At 42.9% G+C, this 20659-nt stretch overlaps 1 protein-coding gene across 1 annotated transcript in view; it reads left to right on the forward strand.

Annotated features, from left to right (window-relative positions):
• SELENOF (selenoprotein F) overlaps positions 1–19474 on the forward strand; it is a 45485-nt gene extending 26011 nt beyond the window's left edge. Inside the window, exons 3-5 of the mRNA XM_084852027.1 lie at positions 641–704; positions 14574–14623; positions 15431–19474. Coding sequence (XP_084708153.1) covers positions 641–704; positions 14574–14623; positions 15431–15562 — 246 coding nt within the window. The 3' untranslated portion in view covers positions 15563–19474. The remainder of the gene's footprint in view (positions 1–640; positions 705–14573; positions 14624–15430) is intronic.
• Positions 19475–20659: the final 1185 nt, after the last annotated feature.

Genomic DNA, 20659 nt, shown 5'->3' on the forward strand with positions numbered 1-20659 from the left:
TGGTAACGTGCACAATGTGATCCTGCCCTGCAAACTGTAATTTAATTAATAACCTTCCAGTTATCTCCTTTTCTCTTGGAACTTTCAGGTGACCAACAATGAAGCCTGGATAAACTAATTCATTTTTAATAATGAATTCATATTTTAAACTACTGTTGCTTTGGACATGCCTCAACATCTGATTAGTTAGGTTAGAAGACCTGCAGTTGTTTGAAATCGAATGGTATTCCTAAATCCACTAAGCTTGTTTCTCTTGCAAATCTCACTGAAATAAATAGGGATTGCATCCAGTAATGCTGCTTGGTTGATGAGTCTAATCATCTTTATTTAATTAGACTCTCACTTTTGAAAATCTAGCTGTTAAATGTTAGATGTAATTGGGATTAAAGGGTTCCTGATGTGACGTATAACAAAATTCTTATATAAAAATAAGTTGTCTTAGTTTTGGTGGGTTTTTTAAAACACAGTAATCACAATGCCAAAGGGTTGGATCCAAAGTTGGTCATACTTGGAACAGACCCATTGAAATCAATGGGTCTTGAGTTAGTCATAACTAACTCTGGACCCAACCCATAGATTGTTAATATATGTTGCTTAATACTTCTCTAAATGATTTTTTAAAATATACTTTTTTTTGCAGCTCTATTCGGGGGCAATTCTTGAAGTGTGTGGATGAAAATTAGGGAGGTTCCCTCAGGTCCAGGGTAAGTGTAATTGTAATTGATGGGTTTATGTTTTTCAGTGAATAAGAATTATTGATTCAGAATTGATTACATAAAGGTAACTTCTTGGTCCCTAAATTGTTTGTATAGATTCTGAAGCCAAATCCTATGCTAATGTGGGTATGCATAAATCCAGCTACTCTTTGTTGTTGTTCAGTCGTTCAGTCGTGTCCGACTCTTCGTGACCCCATGGACCATAGCACGCCAGGCCTTCCTGTCCTGCGCTCCCTCCCGGAACGTGCTCAAGTTCATATTCATTGCATCCGTGATGCTATCTAGCCATCTCATCCTCTGCCGTCCCCTTCTCCTTTTGCCTTCAGTCTTTCCCAGCATCAGGGTCTTTTCCAGGGAGTTTTCTCTTCGCATTAGGTGGCCAAAATATTTGAGCTTCAGCTTCATTATCTGTCCTTCCAATGAGCACTCAGGGTTGATTTCCTTTAGGATTGACTGATTTGACCTCCTTGCAGTCCAGGGGACTCGTAAGAGTCTTCTCCAGCACCACAGTTCGAAAGCATCAATTCTTCGGCGCTCAGCCTTCCTTATAGTCCAGCTCTCACAGCCATACATTACTACTGGGAAAACCATAGCTTTGATTAGACGGACCTTTGTCGGCAAGGTGATGTCTCTGCTTCTTACTATGCTGTCTAGGTTGGCCATAGCTTTCCTCCCAAGGAGCAAGCGTCTTTTAATTTCATGGCTACAGTCACCGTCTGCGGTGATCTTGGAGCCCAAGAAAGTAAAATCTGTCACTGCTTCCATTTCTTCCCCTTCTATATGCCAGGAAGTGATGGGGCCAGATACCATGATCTTCGTTTTTTTAATGTTGAGTTTCAAACCAGCTTTTAAACTCTCCTCTTTCACCCTCAACAAGATGCTCTTTAGATCCTCTTCGCTTTCTGCCATTAGGGTGGTATCGTCTGCATATCGGAGGTTGTTGATAATTCTCCCAGCAATCTTAATTCCGACCTCTGATTCATCCAACCCGGCATTTCTCATGATGTACTCTGCATATAAGTTAAATAAGCAGGGTGACAATATGCAGCCTTGTCGTACTCCTTTCCCAATTTTGAACCAATCGGTTGTTCCATGTCTGGTTCTTACTGTTGCTTCTTGACCCTCGTACAGGTTTCTCAGGAGACAGGTAAGGTGGTCTGGTACTCCCATCTCTTTCAGAATTTGCCACACTTTGTTGTGATCCACACAATCAAAGGCTTTAGCGTAGTCAATGAAGCAGAAATAGACGTTTTTCTGGAATTCTCTTGCTTTCTCCATGATCCAGCGAATGTTGGTGATTTGATCTCTAGTTCCTCTGCCTCTTCGAAACCCAGCTTGTACTTCCGGTAGTTCTCAGTTCGCATACTGCTGAAGCCTAGCTTGTAGGATTTTGAGCATCACCTTGCTGGCATGTGAAATGAGCGCAATTGTGCGGTAGTTTGAACACTCTTTGGCGTTGCCCTTCTTTGGAATTGGAATGTAAACTGACCTTTTCCAGTCTTGTGGCCACTGTTGAGTGTTCCAGATTTGTTGGCATATTGAATGCAGCACTTTAACAGCATCATCTTTTAGGATTTTAAATAGCTCTGCTGGAATACTGTCATCTCCGCTAGCTTTGTTGTTACTAATGCTTCCTAAGGCCCACTTGACTTCACTCTCTAGGATGTCCGGCTCAAGTTCAGTGACCGCACTATCATGGCTATCAGGGACATTCAGATCTTTCCTGTATAGTTCTTCTGTGTATTCTTGCCACCTCTTCTTAATCTCATCTGCTTCTGTTAGGTCCCTGCCTTCTTTGTCCTTTATCATGCCCGTCTTTGCACAAAACGTTCCCTTGAGATCTCCAATTTTCTTGAAGAGATCTCTAGTCTTTCCCATTCTGTTTTCCTCGATTTCTTTGCATTGTTCATTTAAGAAGGCCTTCTTGTCTCTCCTTGCTATTCTCTGGAACTCTGCATTCAGTTGGGTATATCTTCCCCTTTCTCCCTTGCTTTTCGCTTCCCTTCTTTCGTGAGCTACTTGTAAAGCCTCATCAGACAGCCACTTGGCTTTCTTGCATTTCTTTTTCTTTGGGATGGATTTCGTTGCTGCCTCCTGAACAATGTTACGAACCTCCGTCCATAGTTCCTCAGGCACTCTGTCTATCAGGTCTAATCCCTGAAATCTATTCCTCACCTCCACTGTATATTCATCAGGGATATGATTTAGGTCATACCTGAACGGTTTAGTGGTTTTCCCGACTCTACAGTAATATAAAACATCAACTCCTACTAATAGAAAAGGGAAATGGAAAGCATGCATTGACAGACAAAGGGTTGGCTGGGTGGGGCATGTATATTACACACACACACACACACACACTCACACTCACACACGCACATATACATATACATACAGAAAGAGAGAGAAAAAATAAAAGAGCCATTCAAAATTGCACCACATTCCTGATTCATTGATAAAAAATCATGTTTTGGAGGAATGGAATATCTGTCTTGCCATTCAAAGCCCAGTGCATGGAGGTTCAGAATTACTGCTAACAAAATACCCTAAATTTCTTCAAAATGTCATAAACCTTCATGATAAACAGTGTAACATTCACATCAGTTCAACTTTTTTTTAGAATTCCCCCCAAAAAACTATGCAGTATTATCATCTCCTGGAACACACATTAGCTGAGCTGTAGATATTTTTAAACTGGCGGGGGGTGGGGCGTAGAGGTACTTTTTTCTCTGGTGAAGTTAGCATTGAGCTGCTCATTTAAAAAAAACACACACACAATAGTTTTCAGAGCACAGTGAATTCTAAGCTTGCTTTCCCATTGTATAGTCCTAGTGATTCTCCACTAATAAATTTTATCATAGGCAAGTCATCTGACTACAACAAGTCAGATTCACTATTCTTCAAACAATGTTTCCTGTCCAGTCTACATCTGGCTCCCTTTCTTGGAGGTCTTTGCTTCCTAGACAGGAGAACCTTTAAAAACCTTTTGGATTGAATGAAGCCAGCCACTGTACAATTTTTGTGATTGGCAGACTTCTTTTTTCCTAACAGGATGGGAGCTGGGGCAAGATCTTGCTCATCGCTTTGTGGGTAGAAACAAAACAGATGAAGGACTGAGGGGAAAATTCCAGGGTCACTGGAATTTTCCCTTAATCATGAACTTCCATTATATATGTGTGCATGATTCATACGCTTTAGAATTTCTTCTTGTTCATAGTTCTGCTTTGAAAGAAAGTCTTAATGGGGGGGGGGGGATTTGTAAGTTCCATGGTGCGTGTGTGTATCTTGCAGTGGCTTTTCTTTTTGCTTGGGGAGTGGGTTGCATCTGTGTTAATGGCTTTACACCTTGCAGCCACTCCTCCCTGCCACTATTGCCAAGAGTTCCCAGGCAATTTTAAAAGATCCCTACATGCTGAACTGTTCTGCCAATGATACTGAGTATTGGCTGCCTTAGCAACCATTTGATGAGAGAGGGAGGGCCAGATTGAGTTTGGAGGTAGGAACAAGGGGATGGGAAGGAAATGGTGGCGAGATGGTGCTTGTGTGTAAGGGAGGAAGGAAAGGGCAGGAGGAGGGAGAGGACGCTTGTATTATAAACATCGTTGAGCTACGGTTTAAGAAATGTTTCTTGCTTAACATACCTTTTTTTTTTTTACACTTGTGCTGTTCAGCATCTCCTAAATCCAAACTAGCCCCCAGCAGTTTCCTAGTGAAAAGTACTGCTTTGGCTCTAAGGGCTTAATTTGTTTCCTATGTGTCACCTGATTGGCTGTTATAGAATGTCAGGCTAAATGAAGGTCATATTGCTGCTTCAGAAGATGAAGTATTTTTAGGTTATATTGGACTGTAACCTGTTATTGTCAAAGCTCTCACTGCCAGCATTCACTTTTCAGTTGATTTTTGTCTGATAGGTCCCAATACAATATATTTTTCCTCATCGAATATCACAAAATTGCAACATTTGTTTACTGGGTTGTGTATGTGTTGCAATCACATCAATTATTGTGTGTTCATTCTGTGGCTGATCATGAGTGTAACTTTTATAATAGAGAGTACTGAAATATACAGCTGGATAGCATTCTACTCCAGTGTTGTTGTTGTTGTTGTTGTTGTTTTGGGGGGATAGATGTCCAATAACACTTGAACCAGAGATGCTGATTTATGAGAACTAAATGACAGACATAGGACTAATGTCTCGCAGCTGGATTCTCTGAATTGCTATGGAAATAAATAGAGATTTAAGTACTTAATAAAGCTTCATTCAGATAAGTAGTGTTAAAGTTCCATTCTTAGTAGAATCCCTTCTTATGCCTTTTTGGCCCTTTTTCCTACTTGAAATAAACAAATCTTGGAGCCAACCTACAAATCAAATAAATGTTATTTTAATTGTTTTATAGATTTGTTTTCATAATTTTGGTTCATACTATTTTTAATTTTTTTTAAAAATATATTTTCCCTACACAAAATTGAGTTCCTGAGAAGTAAATGACATTAGCTCTAATAAAAATCTAGCTGTGAACTTAATTTATTTGATTTCATCATAATATGATTAAATCAGTCCTTATGGGGCTTTTGAGGCAGTTCTATATTAAATCTTTGGAAGAAATAAAGGATGTGATACTTTAGGAAATGTGTTTATTTCCCTTCCTCACTGGGCATCAAATGTCCAATTTTGTAAGATTTCCTAATGAAAGAGATGTTATGTCATGATGTTAAAAAATCTGTTCCTCCAGCTAGTTGCACAGAAATATTTTGAAGACAACTTGCCTTCTCTGTTCCTTAATAATTAAGGTGTCTTCAGGGGTTTTTATTCAAGAGTATTGCTTGATAAAATGTCCCCTGACATTTTGTCTGATTTGTAAGCAAGTTCTCTCTCATTTTTTTGTCATCAAGGCTACTGGGCAAATCTCAAATCTTTTTTTTTCTTTTTTTCCCATTTCACTTGATGTAAAGCTGTAACTTGAGGCTGTAGCTCTTCCCCTGCAGAAAGCTTGCTCATTTTTAAAGGCTTTGCCCTAGCACAAACAAGCATTCATGCTTGCTTATTTATTTATTTATTTATTTCTATACTGTGCAATAGCCAAAGCTCTCTGGGCGGTTCACAAAAATTAAAACCAAAGAGCACAGAATAAAACAATACAAAATATATAAAACATTAAAACCACAGTAAACAATACAACCAGAATAAAACCTAGCAGCAGTCCAGGGATTTAAAATACAGATTTAAAACAGCAAAGCCAAAAGTCTAAAGAGCTCAAATGGCTAGGAAAATAAAAAGGGTTTTGCCGGGCGCCGGAAAGATTATACAATGTAGGTGCCAGGTGAACCTCACTAGGGAGCTCCATTCCATAGCAGAAAAAGCCCTCCTCCTAGTAGCCACCGGCCTCACTTCCTTTGGCAGGGGCTCACGGAGAAGGGCCGCTGACGATGATCTTAAGGTCCGGGCAGGCACATATGGGAGGAGGCGATCCTTCAGGTAACCTGGCCCCAAGCCATTAAGGCTTTGAATGTTAATACCAGCACTTTGAATCAGGCCCGGAAATGGACTGGCAGCCAGTGCAGCTGGAAAAGTACTGGCGTAATATGAGCTCGTTGGCAAGTCCCTGTTAACAATCTTGCTGCCCTATTTTGGACCAGCTGAAATTTCCGGACCATTTTCAAAGGCAGCCCCACGTATAATGCATTGCAGTAATCCAGACAAGAAGTTATCAGAGCATGGATAACTGTAGCTAGGCTATCTCTGTCCAGATAAGGGCATAGTTGATATACCAGCCTAAGCTGATAAAAAGTGCTCCGTGCCACTGAGTTCACCTGTGCCTCAAGTGACAGTTTTGGATCCAACAGCACCCCCAAACTACGAACGTGATCCTTTCGGGGTAGTGCAACCCCCTCCAGAACTGGCTAAATATCACCTAGCCGGCAGACAAACCATCCACTAACAGTACCTCCATCTTGTCTGGAGTGAGTTTCAGTTTATTGGCGCTCATCCAGTCCATTAGTGTGCCCAGACACTGATTCAGAACAGCCACTGCCTCACCTGGGTTTGATGAGAAAGAGAGGTAGAGCTGGGTGTCATCCGCATATTGATGGCACCTCAGCCCACACCTCCGGATAACCTCCCCCAACGGTTTCATGTAGATGTTAAACAGCATGGGGGATAAAATAGAGCCCTGTGGAACCCCATGGCATAATTGCCATGGCGCAGAGCAGTCATCCCCCAGCACCACCTTCTGGAGCCAGCCATCCAAGTAGGGGCGGAACCACTGCCTCCAACTCCCAACCCAGACAACCTATCCAGAAGGTATTGAAAGCCGCTGAGAGGTCCAGGAGAATCAGCAGGGTCGCACTCCCCCTGTCCCTCTCCCGACAGAGGTCATCCCACAGGGCGACCAAGGCAGTTTCCGTTCCAAAACCAGGCCTGAAGCCTGATTGAAATGGATCTAGATAATCCATTTCATTCAATACTGCCTGGAGCTGTCCTGCAACCACCCACTCAAGCACCTTGCCTAGGAAGGGGATGTTGGCCACTGGCCTATAATTGTTAAGATACTCTGGGTCCAGGCTAGGCTTTTTGTTAGTTATTTAGAGTTTGACAAAGCTCTCTAGGGTCATGAAAGGATTTGCCTTTTTACTTAAGAGGACGTAAACATTGCTCAGTTCATTTTGATCTGCACTGTTGAGACACGTGTAGTGCACCTATCTTGAGTGCAGCTATATTCCATGTTTTATAAAAACAAACTGACAGAGTGACTGAGGTTTAAAAACATACTTTCTGTCACGAGCATGTAATGGCATTAATCACATAGATGCTGCTGGTGCTCTTACCTGTATTAATTTCAAGCAACAGTATTGACAAAAGTAGTCATCTTGCCAGTAAATTTGCAGTACATGCACTGGCCACAAAGTCAGTTCTGCTCTGGAATAAATTGTTGTTCAGTCATTAAGTCGTGTCCGACTCTTCGTGACCCCATGGACCATAGCACGCCAGGCCTTCCTGTCCTCCGCTCTCTCCCGGAGTGTGCTCAAGTTCATATTCATTGCATCGGTAATGCTATCTAGCCATCTCATCCTCTACCGTCCCCTTCTCCTTTTGCCTTCAATCTTTCCCAGCATCAGGGTCTTTTCCAGGGAGTTTTCTCTTCGCATTAGGTGGCCAAAATATTTGAGCTTCAGCTTCAGGATCTGTCCTTCCAATGAGCACTCAGGGTTGATTTCCTTTAGGATGGACTGATTTGACCTCCTTGCAGTCCAGGGGACTCGTAAGAGTCTTCTCCAGCACCTCAGTTCGAAAGCATCAATTCTTCAGCGCTCAGCCTTCCTTATAGTCCAGCTCTCACAGCCATACGTTGCTACTGGGAAAACCATAGCTTTGATTATATGGACCTTTGTCGGCAAGGTGATGTCTCTGCTTCTGACTACGCTGTCTAGGTTTGCCATAGCTTTCCTCCCCAGGAGCAAGCGTCTTTTAATTCCATGGCTACAGTCACCATCTGTGGTGATCTTGGAGCCCAAGAAAATAAAATCTGTCACTGCTTCCATTTCTTCCCCTTCTATATGCCAGGAAGTGATGGGGCCAGATGCCATGATCTTCATTTTTTTTATGTGGAGTTTCAAACCAGCTTTTGCATTCTCCACTTTCACCCTCAACAAGAGGCTCTTTAGATCCTCTTCGCTTTCTGCCATTAGGGTGGTATCGTCTGCGTATCTGAGGTTGTTGATAATTCTCCCGGCAATCTCAATTCCGACCTGTGATTCATCCAACCCAGCGTTTCTCATGATGTACTCTGCATATAAGTTAAATAAGCAGGGCAACAATATGCAGCCTTGTCGTACTCCTTTCCCAATTTTGAACCACTCGGTTGTTCCATGTCTGGTTCTTACTGTTGCTTCTTGACCCTCGTACAGGTTTCTCATGAGACGGGTAAGGTGGTCTGGTACTCCCATCTCTTGAAGAATTTGCCACAGTTTGTTGTGATCCACACAATCAAAGGCTTTATCATAGTCAATGAAGCAGAAATAGACGTTTTTCTGGAATTCTCTTGCTTTCTCCATGATCCAGCGAATGTTGGCGATTTGATCTCTAGTTCCTCTGCCTCTTCGAAACCCCGCTTGTACTTCCGGTAGTTCTCGGTTCACATACTGCTGAAGCCTAGCTTGTAGGATTTTGAGCATAATCTTGATGGCATGTGAAATGAGTGCAATTGTACGGTAGTTTGAACACTCTTTGGCATTGCCCTTCTTTGGAACTGGAATGTAAACTGACCTTTTCCAGTCTTGTGGCCACTGTTGAGTGTTCCAAATTTGTTGGCATATTGAGTGCAGCACTTTAACAGCATCATCTTTTAGGGTTTTAAATAGCTCAGCTGGAAGACTGTCATCTCCGCTAGCTTTGTTGTTAGTCATGCTTCCTAAGGCCCACTTGACTTCACTGTCTAGGATGTCCGGCAGTGACCGCACTATCATGGCTATCAGGGATGTTAAAGTCTTTCCTGTATAGTTCTTCTGTGTATTCTTTCCACCTCTTCTTAATCTCATCTGCTTCTGTTAGGTCCCTGCCTTCTTTGTCCTTTATCATGCCCGTCTTTGCACTAAATGTTCCCTTGATATCTCTGATTTTCTTGAAAAGATCTCTAGTCTTTCCCATTCTGTTGTTTTCCTCGATTTCTTTGCATTGTTCATTTAAGAAGGCCTTCTTGTCTCTCCTTGCTATTCTCTGGAACTCTGCATTCAGTTGGATATATCTTCCCCTTTCTCCCTTGCCTTTCGCTTCCCTTCTTTCCTCAGCTACTTGTAAAGCCTCATCAGACAGCCACTTGGCTTTCTTGCATTTCTTTTTCTTTGGGATGGATTGAGGTGCTGCCTCCTGAACAGTGTTACGGACCTCCGTCCATAGTTCCTCAGGCACTCTGTCTATCAGGTCTAATCGCTTAAATCTATTCCACACCTCCACTCTATATTCATAAGGGATATGATTTAGGTCATACCTGAATGGTTTAGTGGTTTTCCATACGTTCTTCAATTTAAGCCGAAATTTTGCAACAAGAAGCTCATGATCTGAGCCACAGTCAGGTCCAGGTCTTGTTTCTACTGACTGTATAGAGCTTCCCCATCTTTGGCTGCAAAGGACATAATTAATCTTATTTCGATATTGACCATCTGGTGATGTCCGTGTGTAGAGTCGCCTGTTGTGCTGTTGGAAAAGAGTGTTTGCTATGATCAGCGTGTTCTCTTGGCCAAACTCTATTAGCCTTTGTCCTGCTTCATTTTGTACACCAAGGCCATGCTTGCCTGTTATCCCGGGGATTTCTTGACTTCCTACTTTGACATTCCAATCCCCTATGATGAAGAGGACATCTTTTTTTGGTGTCAGTTCTAGAAGGTGTTATAGGTCTTCATAGAACCGATCAACCTCAGCTTCGTCAGCATCAGTGGTTGGGGCATAGACTTGAATTACTGAGATGTTAAATGGTTTGCCTTGGATTCGTACTGAGATCATTCTATCATTTTGAGATTGTATGCCAGTACTGCTTTTCCCACCCTTTTATTGACTATGAGTGCTACTCCATTTCTTCTAAGGGATTCTTGCCCACAGTAGTAGATATAATGGTCACCTGAATTAAATTCGCCCACGCTTGTCCATTTGAGTTCGCTGATTCCCAAGATGTCGATGTTCAATCTTGCCATCTCATGTTTGACCACCTCCAGCTTACCTTGATTCATTGATCTTACATTCCAGGTTCCTAAACAATATTGTTCTTTACAGCATCGGACTTTCTTTTCACCACCAGACACATCCACAGCTGAGTGTCCTTTCGGCTTTGGCCCAGCCGCTTCCCTCTTTCTGGCGCTACTTGGAAATACCCTCTGCTCTTCCCCAGTAGTATATTGGACACCTTCCGACCTGAGGGGCTCATTTTCCCGGCGTCATCTCTTTTAGCCTTGTGATACGTTCCAATGGGTTTTCTTGGCAAGAATACTGGAGTGGGTTGCCATTTCCTTCTCCAGTGGACCACATTTTGTCAGAACTCTCTGCCATGACCTGTCCGTCTTGGTTGGCCCTACACAGCATAGCTTATAGTTTCACTGAGTTACGCAAGCCCCTTCGCCACAACAAGGCAGTGATCCATGAAGGGGATTGAATAAATTAGAACCCAGTAATAAAAGCAGTGGGGAACATGGGTGAATACAGATGTCACTGTAAACTAAGTCGTCTTTTATATTTTCTAGTGTGCTTGTACACACCCTCAGTCGTGTTTTCCCACATCCTGGATTTATAGGTCAGAACCTGCATCTTGAATTGTGCTCAGAAACATACAGGCAGGCAGTGCAAATGGGTCAGAATCAGTCTTATATGCTCAGACCTTCTGGTACCCACTATCAGTCTGGCTGCTGCATTTTGCAAGCTGTCTTCAAAAGCAATCCCAAAGGCAGAGTGCATTGCAATAATCCAACCAGGAGATTAGCAGAGCATAGATGTCTGAAGCCTCTTTATCCCTGTCCAGGTAGGAACATAACTGGCCTCCAGCAGAAGCTGGTAGAAGGCCACAGAGGCCATTTAAGCCTCAAGTGACAACAATGACTCCAGAAGAACCTACGTAGGACTCCATAAACTGTTCAAGTGCTCCTTCTGAGCTTTCCTCTCTTTCACTCTTGTGCCAGGACCTTTCCTTTTCTTCATCCTGCGGTTTGTGTGACGTGTGCCCGGAGAGTCTGTCTATAATCGAAGGGATTCTGCAGAATTTTTTTGCTGAGCATATAACCCTGATTCTGGCCCACTTGCACTGGCTGCCTGTACATTTCTCAGGGCAGTTCAAGATATTCTCCATTTCACTGAACCCTCCTTCCATGGGTGTTGTGACAATCCCTACACCTTCGTATGCTTTGGTACATGTTTGTGGTTTGCCTGAGAACTGGCAGCTGCAGCTTGCTCTAACCTCCCATATGAATCCATAGACAAGTTGCCTGGAGCTTTAACTTATACAGTAGCTCAGTAGAAATATTATTTCTGTAAGAAATCTTGTTTTGTTTTTTCATTTTAAATATATGCTGTTATGTCATGGGCTCCTTGCTCATTTTTGACATGTGTGTGCTCCCTCTCATTCTCTCAAGGCCTAAAAAAATAATACTTTACCTCACTGTAGCGGATATGGTGTTTTCATCTTGCATCGTTTAAGTTAAAATCTTTTGAAGCTCACTCATCCTCAAATAACTTCACATATTGAGTGTCTTGACAGAAAATGAAATTGTAGCAGGTTGCCTACCGGGGGGGGGGGGGGGGTGTGGAAATCCAGAAGATGTCTCAATTCATTTCCACTAGATTTAGAAAGCTGCCAGTAGTACAATATGTCTTATAGTTTAAGCTGACATCTCACGTAGCAGAACTGATGTAAGGCTGCTTTCTACCCTCCAGCTTCATTTTGTTCTTAGCATAGTTCTGTCTAATGTCATTGCAGCTGCAAGACAGAAATGTGCCTATAAAGGAGTGTCTTTCAGTTGAGCAAATCCTCAGCACAACTCTTATAAACACGACAGGCTTTTATCCTGTCAGTCAACCAAGCAATTTGTTACTCACCTGGACAACTTAACAATGGTCCCCAGGCAGGCAACTGAGTGATACATACTTTTGCCAGCCCAGGTTTCCTCTTGTTCCCTGTTTGCTTTTACCACTCCTGTCTAGGGATGGCAGAGAGTTCCGCCACGGATTCCAGTGAGGCCGGATTCTTTAGAATCCGGCCCCCTGGAATCTGTGGTGGAACGGCCTCCTGCCCTCCACCCCCCCACAGAATCCCTCTGGGACGGCACTTACCTGGGGCAGATGTGGCGGTGGCTCCGGCGGCTGGTCTCCTGGCTGGCCACAGCCAGGCTGCCGCCTCCGCCATTGCCATCCTTGCAGCCATGATAGGCTAAATAAGAATTTGTGTAGCTTATCACAGCTAACCCCCCCCCAAAAAAAAACCAGCGTACACAAATGGCGGCAGCTACGGTGGCCGCCATTTGCGTTCCCTACTTTTCACCGATTTATCTTACATACATATTTACGTAAGATAAAACGGTGAAAAAAGGGGGAACGCAAATAGCGTAGTGGGTGCTATTTGCGTTCCTTTATTTTTCGCCATTCTATCCTATGTAAATATTTACATAGGCTGGAACGGTGAAAAATAAAGGAACGCAAATAGCGCCCACTACGCTATTTGTGTTCCCCTTTTTTTTGCCGTTTTATCTTACGTAAATATTTACATAAGATAAATCAGCGAAAAATAGGGAACGCAAATGGCAGCTGCCGTAGCCGCCGCCATTTGCGTACGCTGGGGTTTGGGGGGAGGGGTTAGCTGTGATAGGCTATGTAAATTCTTATGTAGCCAATCACGGCTGCCTGGCTGGATGCAAATGGCGGCCACTATGGCAGCCGCCATTTGCGTCCGCAGCAGCCCTTCCGCAGCCAGAAATCCGGCTGCGGACGGCCCTGGCCGGCTGCTCCATGGCCTGGCTGTGGAGTGGAGCTGGCCATTGAGGATTCCGGGGGGGAGGACCGGAGCGCCTCCCCCCCCCCACGAACAGAATCTGCAAAAAGGTAAGTGACTTTCGTACATCCCTACTCCTGTCCCAAGGCTGGCACCCACCATAGTGCTGCATTCCCTGGTCAGGGCAACAAAGCAGAACACTGTGGCTGCTGTGTGTGACCTGCTGTCATAAAGGAGAAAGATGAAGAGTATTAACACACTTTTAGTGACAGATAGGAGCAGGAAAATTGAACAGGGATAGGCAGCCACCCGTTTAAAACCTATTGGTTAATGTGGGACCCAGTTTTACTGGGTTTTTCCCCACCCATTTTTTCATATAAAACCTTTAGCCATTGGTCCTAATCATAATCTAGTGGTCTCCTGTTTTCTTGATGTACCCATACACTATGATCATCGTCTGAGGCCCTCCTCCAAGTGCCACCTCCGACGAGGGCCTTCTCAGAGGTAGCCCCCCGACTGTCTCTCCCCAGTGAGGTCGGCATGCTGCAGACATTTTTATCTTTTCGGTGCCAGGTTAAGACTTTCCTCTACTCCCAGACATTTGACAGCATATGATAAGGCATTTTTAATGGGTCCTGGGGTTTTATTATTTATTGTTTAAAATTGTTTTATATGTTCATATGTTAATGGTTTTGTATTATGTTATTGTATAGCATTTTTAGGATTTTAATATTTGTATCGCCTCTCAGAAAACTTTGGCTATTGGGTGATATAGATATAGAAATATAATGAATGAATGAAGTAGTGATTATTTCTATTTAGTTGTCTTTGATATGAGGGATCTTCATCTAAGTAAAGCATCTCTGAAGAAAATATACGGTGGGGGGGATAAAATGTCTATATGACATCTGACAACATTTGCTCTTTGATAAAATAGACTTAGGTCACTCATTACAGTTTAGCTTGGCTAGAGTGTGTGTGTCAAAGTCAAACAGCATATCTAGGCTGCCACAAAATTAACCCAACAGGAGAGTCGTCCAGCAGGTGGGCTGGCTCAGGGTGATGGGTGTTGTAGTGCAACACATCTGGAGGGCACCAAGTTGGGGAATGCTGTTACACACAACGCCATTCCTCTTCTTGCAAAAGCTGTCTATGCAACAGTCTCCCTCTTCTCACGGTATGCATTGCCATGAGTTCTTATCGACCAAGAGTAGAGGACATAAGCACCAAAACTGGCTTTCGAGGTGTATTTTAAAATACTGATCATATTTTTCCTCCCAGCTTGCCTTTTAAACCTCTGTATAAAACCACTTCTGCCCTAATGCATGAAAAGTAGTATTCACTCTGGGAGCCTTATATATGTTTATAATAATTTTCTCTTTTCTCTGAACTCTAGCTTTTGTCAGGAGTGACAAGCCCAAACTATTTAGGGGACTGCAGATTAAGGTATGTACTGGTTTTGTTTAGTTGTCTTCGTATGGGGTAAACATGGAAATAGTGTATCTGACAGATTCAGGGGTGGGGATTAGTGGAGGGTAGCCTGGGTCATCTATAATTGATTTAGCTTATTATAGGGAGGGTAGCAATGTTGAGTTTTGAATGCATTTTGCCTATTAAAATAATGGCTTTGCTGGTAGCAATGTATAGAAGTCTTGAATTAACTGTTAGAACTATAGCATAGTACTATAATTCAACTATTGGAAGCAAAAAGTGGATCGCAGGAAGTGGAATATTGTCCCCTTCCTTTAAATCTAGCAGGTTTTCATTAACATGGCTATTGGTCTCTCCTACTCAAGGTGCAACCCTGATTTTATTTATTTACAATATTTATATACCACTCCACATCAAATAATAAATAACAAGATAACAAGATAAAAGAATAAAACTCCATAATTAAAACAATTAAAACATTTTGAAAGAACAGATTCTTGTTATTTAATAGCAACCTTCCAAATAACTCTGAATTTTCACTTTTGGTTATTGTGTTTTCTGCAGACAGACATAGACTTCAGTTTTATAGAGTAGCTAATCAAACTTTAGCCACACTCAGTTAAAGCAATACTACCAGGCTTTGGTTTTTTCATTCTGAAAGTATAGAGGTATATTTTCATACCAGGCCCCAGCAATTAATTCAGCTTGGAACTGATAATTGAACTACTGTGATATGCAATAAGAAGCAGGTTGAGGATGCCAGATATGTTGGCTGTTTTGAATTCAGGCAAACCGTAATCTTGGTTTTCTTTTTCTGTGTAGTATGTACGTGGGTCTGACCCTATACTGAAGCTCTTGGATGACAGTGGGAACATTGCTGAAGAGCTGAGCATCCTCAAATGGAATACCGACAGCGTAGAAGAATTCTTAAGTGAAAAACTAGAGCGCCTCTAAAAAAAAAAAATCTTTTTTTTTTTATAAAGTCTTTATTTCTTGCATCATTTTTCATCATGATAATCGTCTCAAAGTGTGATAAACCCCGGAAATCATTCCAGCTTCTGCATTAATTTTTAAACTATCTGGTATTGTGTGGTACTTCAGCATCTTTTAATTAGAAGCAGAAGCTTCAAGCACAGCACATTTGACAAATTGGCAGCTGAACAAATGGCCTGTCCTGGTATATTTCAGCTCATATTAGTGTATGGAGATCATTAATGAAATGCTTTGAGACAAATGTGATGCAAATACTGAAATTTGTTATAATTTGGCCATCTTTTTGCCAGCAAGCCTCTTTGCCAATTCCCAATAATTGAGATGATTGCTGTGCTTTTTTTATATACTGCCACTCTTTGTACAGTGATGGGAAGTTGAAACCAAATAAGACATACTCTGCCTCCCAAAGAGATCTCTGCTAATATCCTCTGCATTTTGTATTTTCCAGCTGTCCTTTTTATAGAACTGTTATTTACAATATTCATAATTAATGCTTGCTCTCAAAGAAAAAAACATTTGTAGTTTTGTTCTGATGGACGTACTCATGATCTGGAGTGGCTAGAGAACTTTAGGAAAATGCACTTTAATGATGATTACATAGAAAGCCTTTAACAAAAGGCATATGTAGGTCTGATGTCAGGTGTACTTTCATTAAAAGTTTTAGCTTTCATGCTTCAGACATGAGTTCATTGGAGGGAAAAAAGATGGAAAGGGCAATAAACTGCTTCGCAAAATGTGTATCAAATGTCTTGTTTGTTCGGTACATCACAGCAAAATGTTTTGCAAATTAGCCTTGGACAAAGCTTGCTCAGAAGATATATATATACCAGTTAATCCAATCAGGTTATATAGCATAGGGGAAGGGAACCCAAATTGTGGGGGGGACAAATTAATGCCCCCCCCAATCCAGCCCTTGGGCAGGATAACATCAGGGGCCATGCCCACACCCCTGTCAGTATTTGGCTCCTGGGAGTACATCAGCAGGATGACCCTCCGAATGTATCTGCCGGGAAGTAGCTTCACTGTAAGCAGGCCTTCCCCAAGCTATTGGGGAAGGCACTGCAGGCAAGTTCCCCTACCCGCATTCCCCACTATTATCTCTGAAATGTGATCAGAGATAACTGGTGATTCCCCTGTGTGGCATTCACACATGAGAATCCCCATCACAGATCAGAGATAACAACAGGGAGTCCTCCAGGGGTGGGGATTGCATATGAACTAATGAACAGTAAACAAATCCAGACTCCACAGTAGTCCAAAAAGATTCTACTGCTTCTAAAACATCACTTTTCAGTGTTTTCACTCAAACTGTAAGCTGTTTCACACATGATAGCTGATGTGATAAGGTGGCTGTGTTTTTTATGTAATGCTTAAAAGTGTGAATGCAAGAAACAAATTGAACTGTACTTCATATGTCAAGGTTGTTCTGTCGTGTGCCAACATGCGGTGACAGATCTGGGCTTGTTGCTACGAAAAGTGTAAAACAACCCTAACTCTATCCTAGGTAATTGTATTCCCAATAGAGGAGATATGTATAGAAACATTTGTTCTATTCTGTCTGGCTGCTAGAGAACCTGTGTTTTTTCACTTCCAAATGCAGTATCTTGATATTTGTGCACTTCTCTTATTAGTAAAGTAAGTATCCTATTAAGATGTGCTGTGTGCCAAAATGGGTATAGGAGAGATAAGTAGAGTGAATCCCTGTTGAGAGTGGCAATCCTGAAGTCATTCAGTAAAGGAGGGGGCATCCTGTGTCAGGGTGTAAAGCCAAACCTAGCACAGTTGAGGGATTCTGTGGGCTAGCAATGATATTTGGGGGCTGTGCATAGATGCAAGAGAAGGAAGGAAGGCTGGTGGGGGAAGGGTTATGCTTGCATTTCACTTGGCCGCAATATACACAAGGGACAGGGAGAACAGAAGTGAAATGAGCAGAACAGTAATAAACTAAAGAGAAAGGATTCAGTTGTTTCCAAAATACAAGGAATAGCCTAATACAGCCATAGTTAGTGCATTGAAGTCAGGTTGATTGCAATAGGCAATATTTAAACCCATGCTTAATTCTTTTATTGAACTCGGTGGAATTCAAAGTTCTTAATTTTTATATATTTTAAGGTTTCAAAACAATTAAATACATTTTCAAAGTATAAGCAATACAAAGGTTGAAAATCTACCTTTAAAAGTGAAAACGTGTTTCTATTTTAAAAGGGGGCTGGATATAACATAAGAGGAGCAAAATACACAATACAGATGGCTGTGACAATAAGGTTCAAGTGTCTGTGCAGTAAATAATTAAACCTCTGAAAGTATTGCGCAGCTCAAAGGCACACAAGGTATGGAACTAAATATCCTGAAGGTTTCTTTCTCTCAGGGCTCCATGAGAAGCATAAAGGGTGGGTTTCTAACATGAATTTCAGACAGCATTGCTGTTTTTAAGCAAGCAGAAGGAACAAAAGTATAACTTTGTCTACCAGGCCCAACTGAATCAGAAAAAAAATAAGTGTCTTTCAGTAGGGCTGTGCACAGACACACACCCCATCCACTTTGAATGCCACTTCGGATCCTCTGATGTTACCTCTATCTGGCTCGGATCGGTTTGGACCCCCTCCGTTTCAACTCTGATCCAAAGCGACATTTGGATATCCAGATCGCCTGTTTGGGGCGTTTTCCCATTGACTTGCATGGGAAAACACAAATGGTCGTAACTTTTTTTAGCTTTTATGGTACATGCATGAAATTTGAGGACCTCTCCACTCCCCTGGAGAAGAGGCCACCTGCAAAATCCCAGACAGTTTGGCCCAGTGGTTTTTGTGCTAGGCGGAGTTGAAGTCTGATGTTCTTTGAAGTGCAAAACAACCCTTATTCAGAAGAATCACCGGCTCAACCTCTCCATGGCTGAATACACACATTACCTGGCAGGCAGGCTGGAAGAGGTTTTTTTTTAATCTGCTTTTGTTTATTTCTAGCACACACTAAATGAGTATGTTTAATGTATCTTGCACGAGCCCGGTCAGTGCCTAGCCCAGAAGGACCACTGATTTTTGAACACTGGAAACCTCCACCTTGTGGACCCATACTTCCCCCAACCCACCTCCTCCCTGGTAGCCTGCCTAAGCCTCTTGGGGGTGAGAGATGGAGAGCTTGCAGGAGTTCCAGCAGCACTACCAGCCTTATGCTTGCCCCTGCTGCTGTGATGTGGGAGCCTCTTTCCCTGAGCAAGGCCGATTGGTGCTGCCTCCTTAAGTGCAGGAGCAGGCTGCTGGTGGTGTAGTGCCCTGGCTGTTTCCCCCTGCTCAGAGACGCCTTGCAGCAGCGGCACACGGCAGTCCTGGGATCCGCTCCCAACTCAAAGTGGTTCCACACAATGCTGCCCTGATGTTTCGGGGAGGAGGAGACGCAGACTGCCTGCCTTCAGTCTGGGGGCGCACACATGAGTGGGGGGAACCATGGAAGAGGGGTCAGGTGCTGGAGTCTCTGCCTGCTGTTCCTCCTCCTCCAACATACCCTGGAGGCTCTCCTCTTCACCCACCACCATGCTGAGGACGTCAGACACCTCTGACCATCAGCTCCCCTCTTCCACTACAGAAGGAGTTGCTGCTCCGCCTTAGGCAACAGTGCAATAACTGCACCTGCCCATGCCAGCCTCCTCAAACAGTGACCTCTGAGCACTGCAACTGGCCTCTGCACTCTGCTGCCCTACTCCACCAGGATGCACTATCTGGACTAGGAGACAGACAACTTGCCTAGCGGTGCTGCTAATGACCGCAGCACCTCGCCCACCTCTGCCCCTGCCAACACCCCAAAGATGTCTCATATTGTGCTGGATTGCTTTGCCACACTGTGGAGTGTTATTGGAATAAAAAGGTAATTAATATTAATACTGTGTGTCTTGTGCTTTTTCAACATTGTCTTGAAATTTGGACATATAGTGTTGGTAGAACAACCACCTAGCACCCACACACACATGGACACAGACACACAAGAGCTAAAGAAAAGCAGAACTACCTAAGCAAATAATGCGTGTCTTTATTGTTTTATATTTCATGTTCTTTTATGGAAGGCAGGTTAACTTCAAGAAATACAGACGACAGCACAGGCAATAAGAGCCAAGAGCAAGCAAACAATAATTAAAAAAAAAAAAAAACTAATTTCTGTTTGGGGAGGATCAACACAGAGAAGACGCAGACAGTTCATGGCAGTGGGGGGGGGAACCAAACACTACACACTTAGGCTGCTATAATATGCCTTCAAGAATTTAGAAAGCAAGAAAAAACTAAATGCTTGAATATGACATTAAAGAGGTGGGGGGGGGAACATGCCCAGAATTCAATGTTTGCTTTTAAAAATTGAAAAAAGACGTGTTTTTAAAAATCTGAAAGAGACAGTTGACAGACAAAAATGACAAAAGAAATAGAATGGAGAAAGCAGAAGTGAGGGTCAACCTCAAATAACAAACACAGCCTTTTCTGGAGTCCCGAAGTGACATAAACAAACGAACACAGGAATGGCAGGGGAGGGGGGAGTGTAGCAGCAATGAGCGAGGAAAAGCTATGTTAGTTTGAAAAAATATGGAAAGGAGAGATGAATCTAATACAAATAACAAACAAGTTGGAGGTAGAAAGAAATAGGAGAAGGCAGCTGGAAGGGGTGCTGCAAAGACACCACCCCAAAGAGGACGGTCGAGCAAGAAGCAAGGGAGCGATCCCACTACAACCAAGCTGTTCCCTTCTAATTTAAATACTGAGGAAAGCCTAATGGCAATAAAAAAAGAAATAGAAGAAACAACTCCAAGGAATGCACACACACACACGCCATCATATACCCATACACTAGCCCTCTCCCAAAGACACAGCTAGAGCAATAACCGAATGCAGCCTTTCACCAAAGTATATATACCCCCTTTCCTCCACCACTCTCTCTGATTGGAGACTGCTGGCATCAGTTCAGCCTATTCACCAAAGCACACTCCCTCCTCCTCCTGCGCTCACCTGCTTGCCTCCCCCCGCCTTCCTGCATCCTCTTGCCTTCCCCCTCCCTCCTCCTTCTACCCCTCCGTGTGAG

This window comes from Heloderma suspectum, chromosome 4 (genome assembly GCF_057233095.1).
Source record: "Heloderma suspectum isolate Gila_16-S chromosome 4, 16-S_ref, whole genome shotgun sequence".
NCBI lineage: Eukaryota > Metazoa > Chordata > Lepidosauria > Squamata > Helodermatidae > Heloderma > Heloderma suspectum.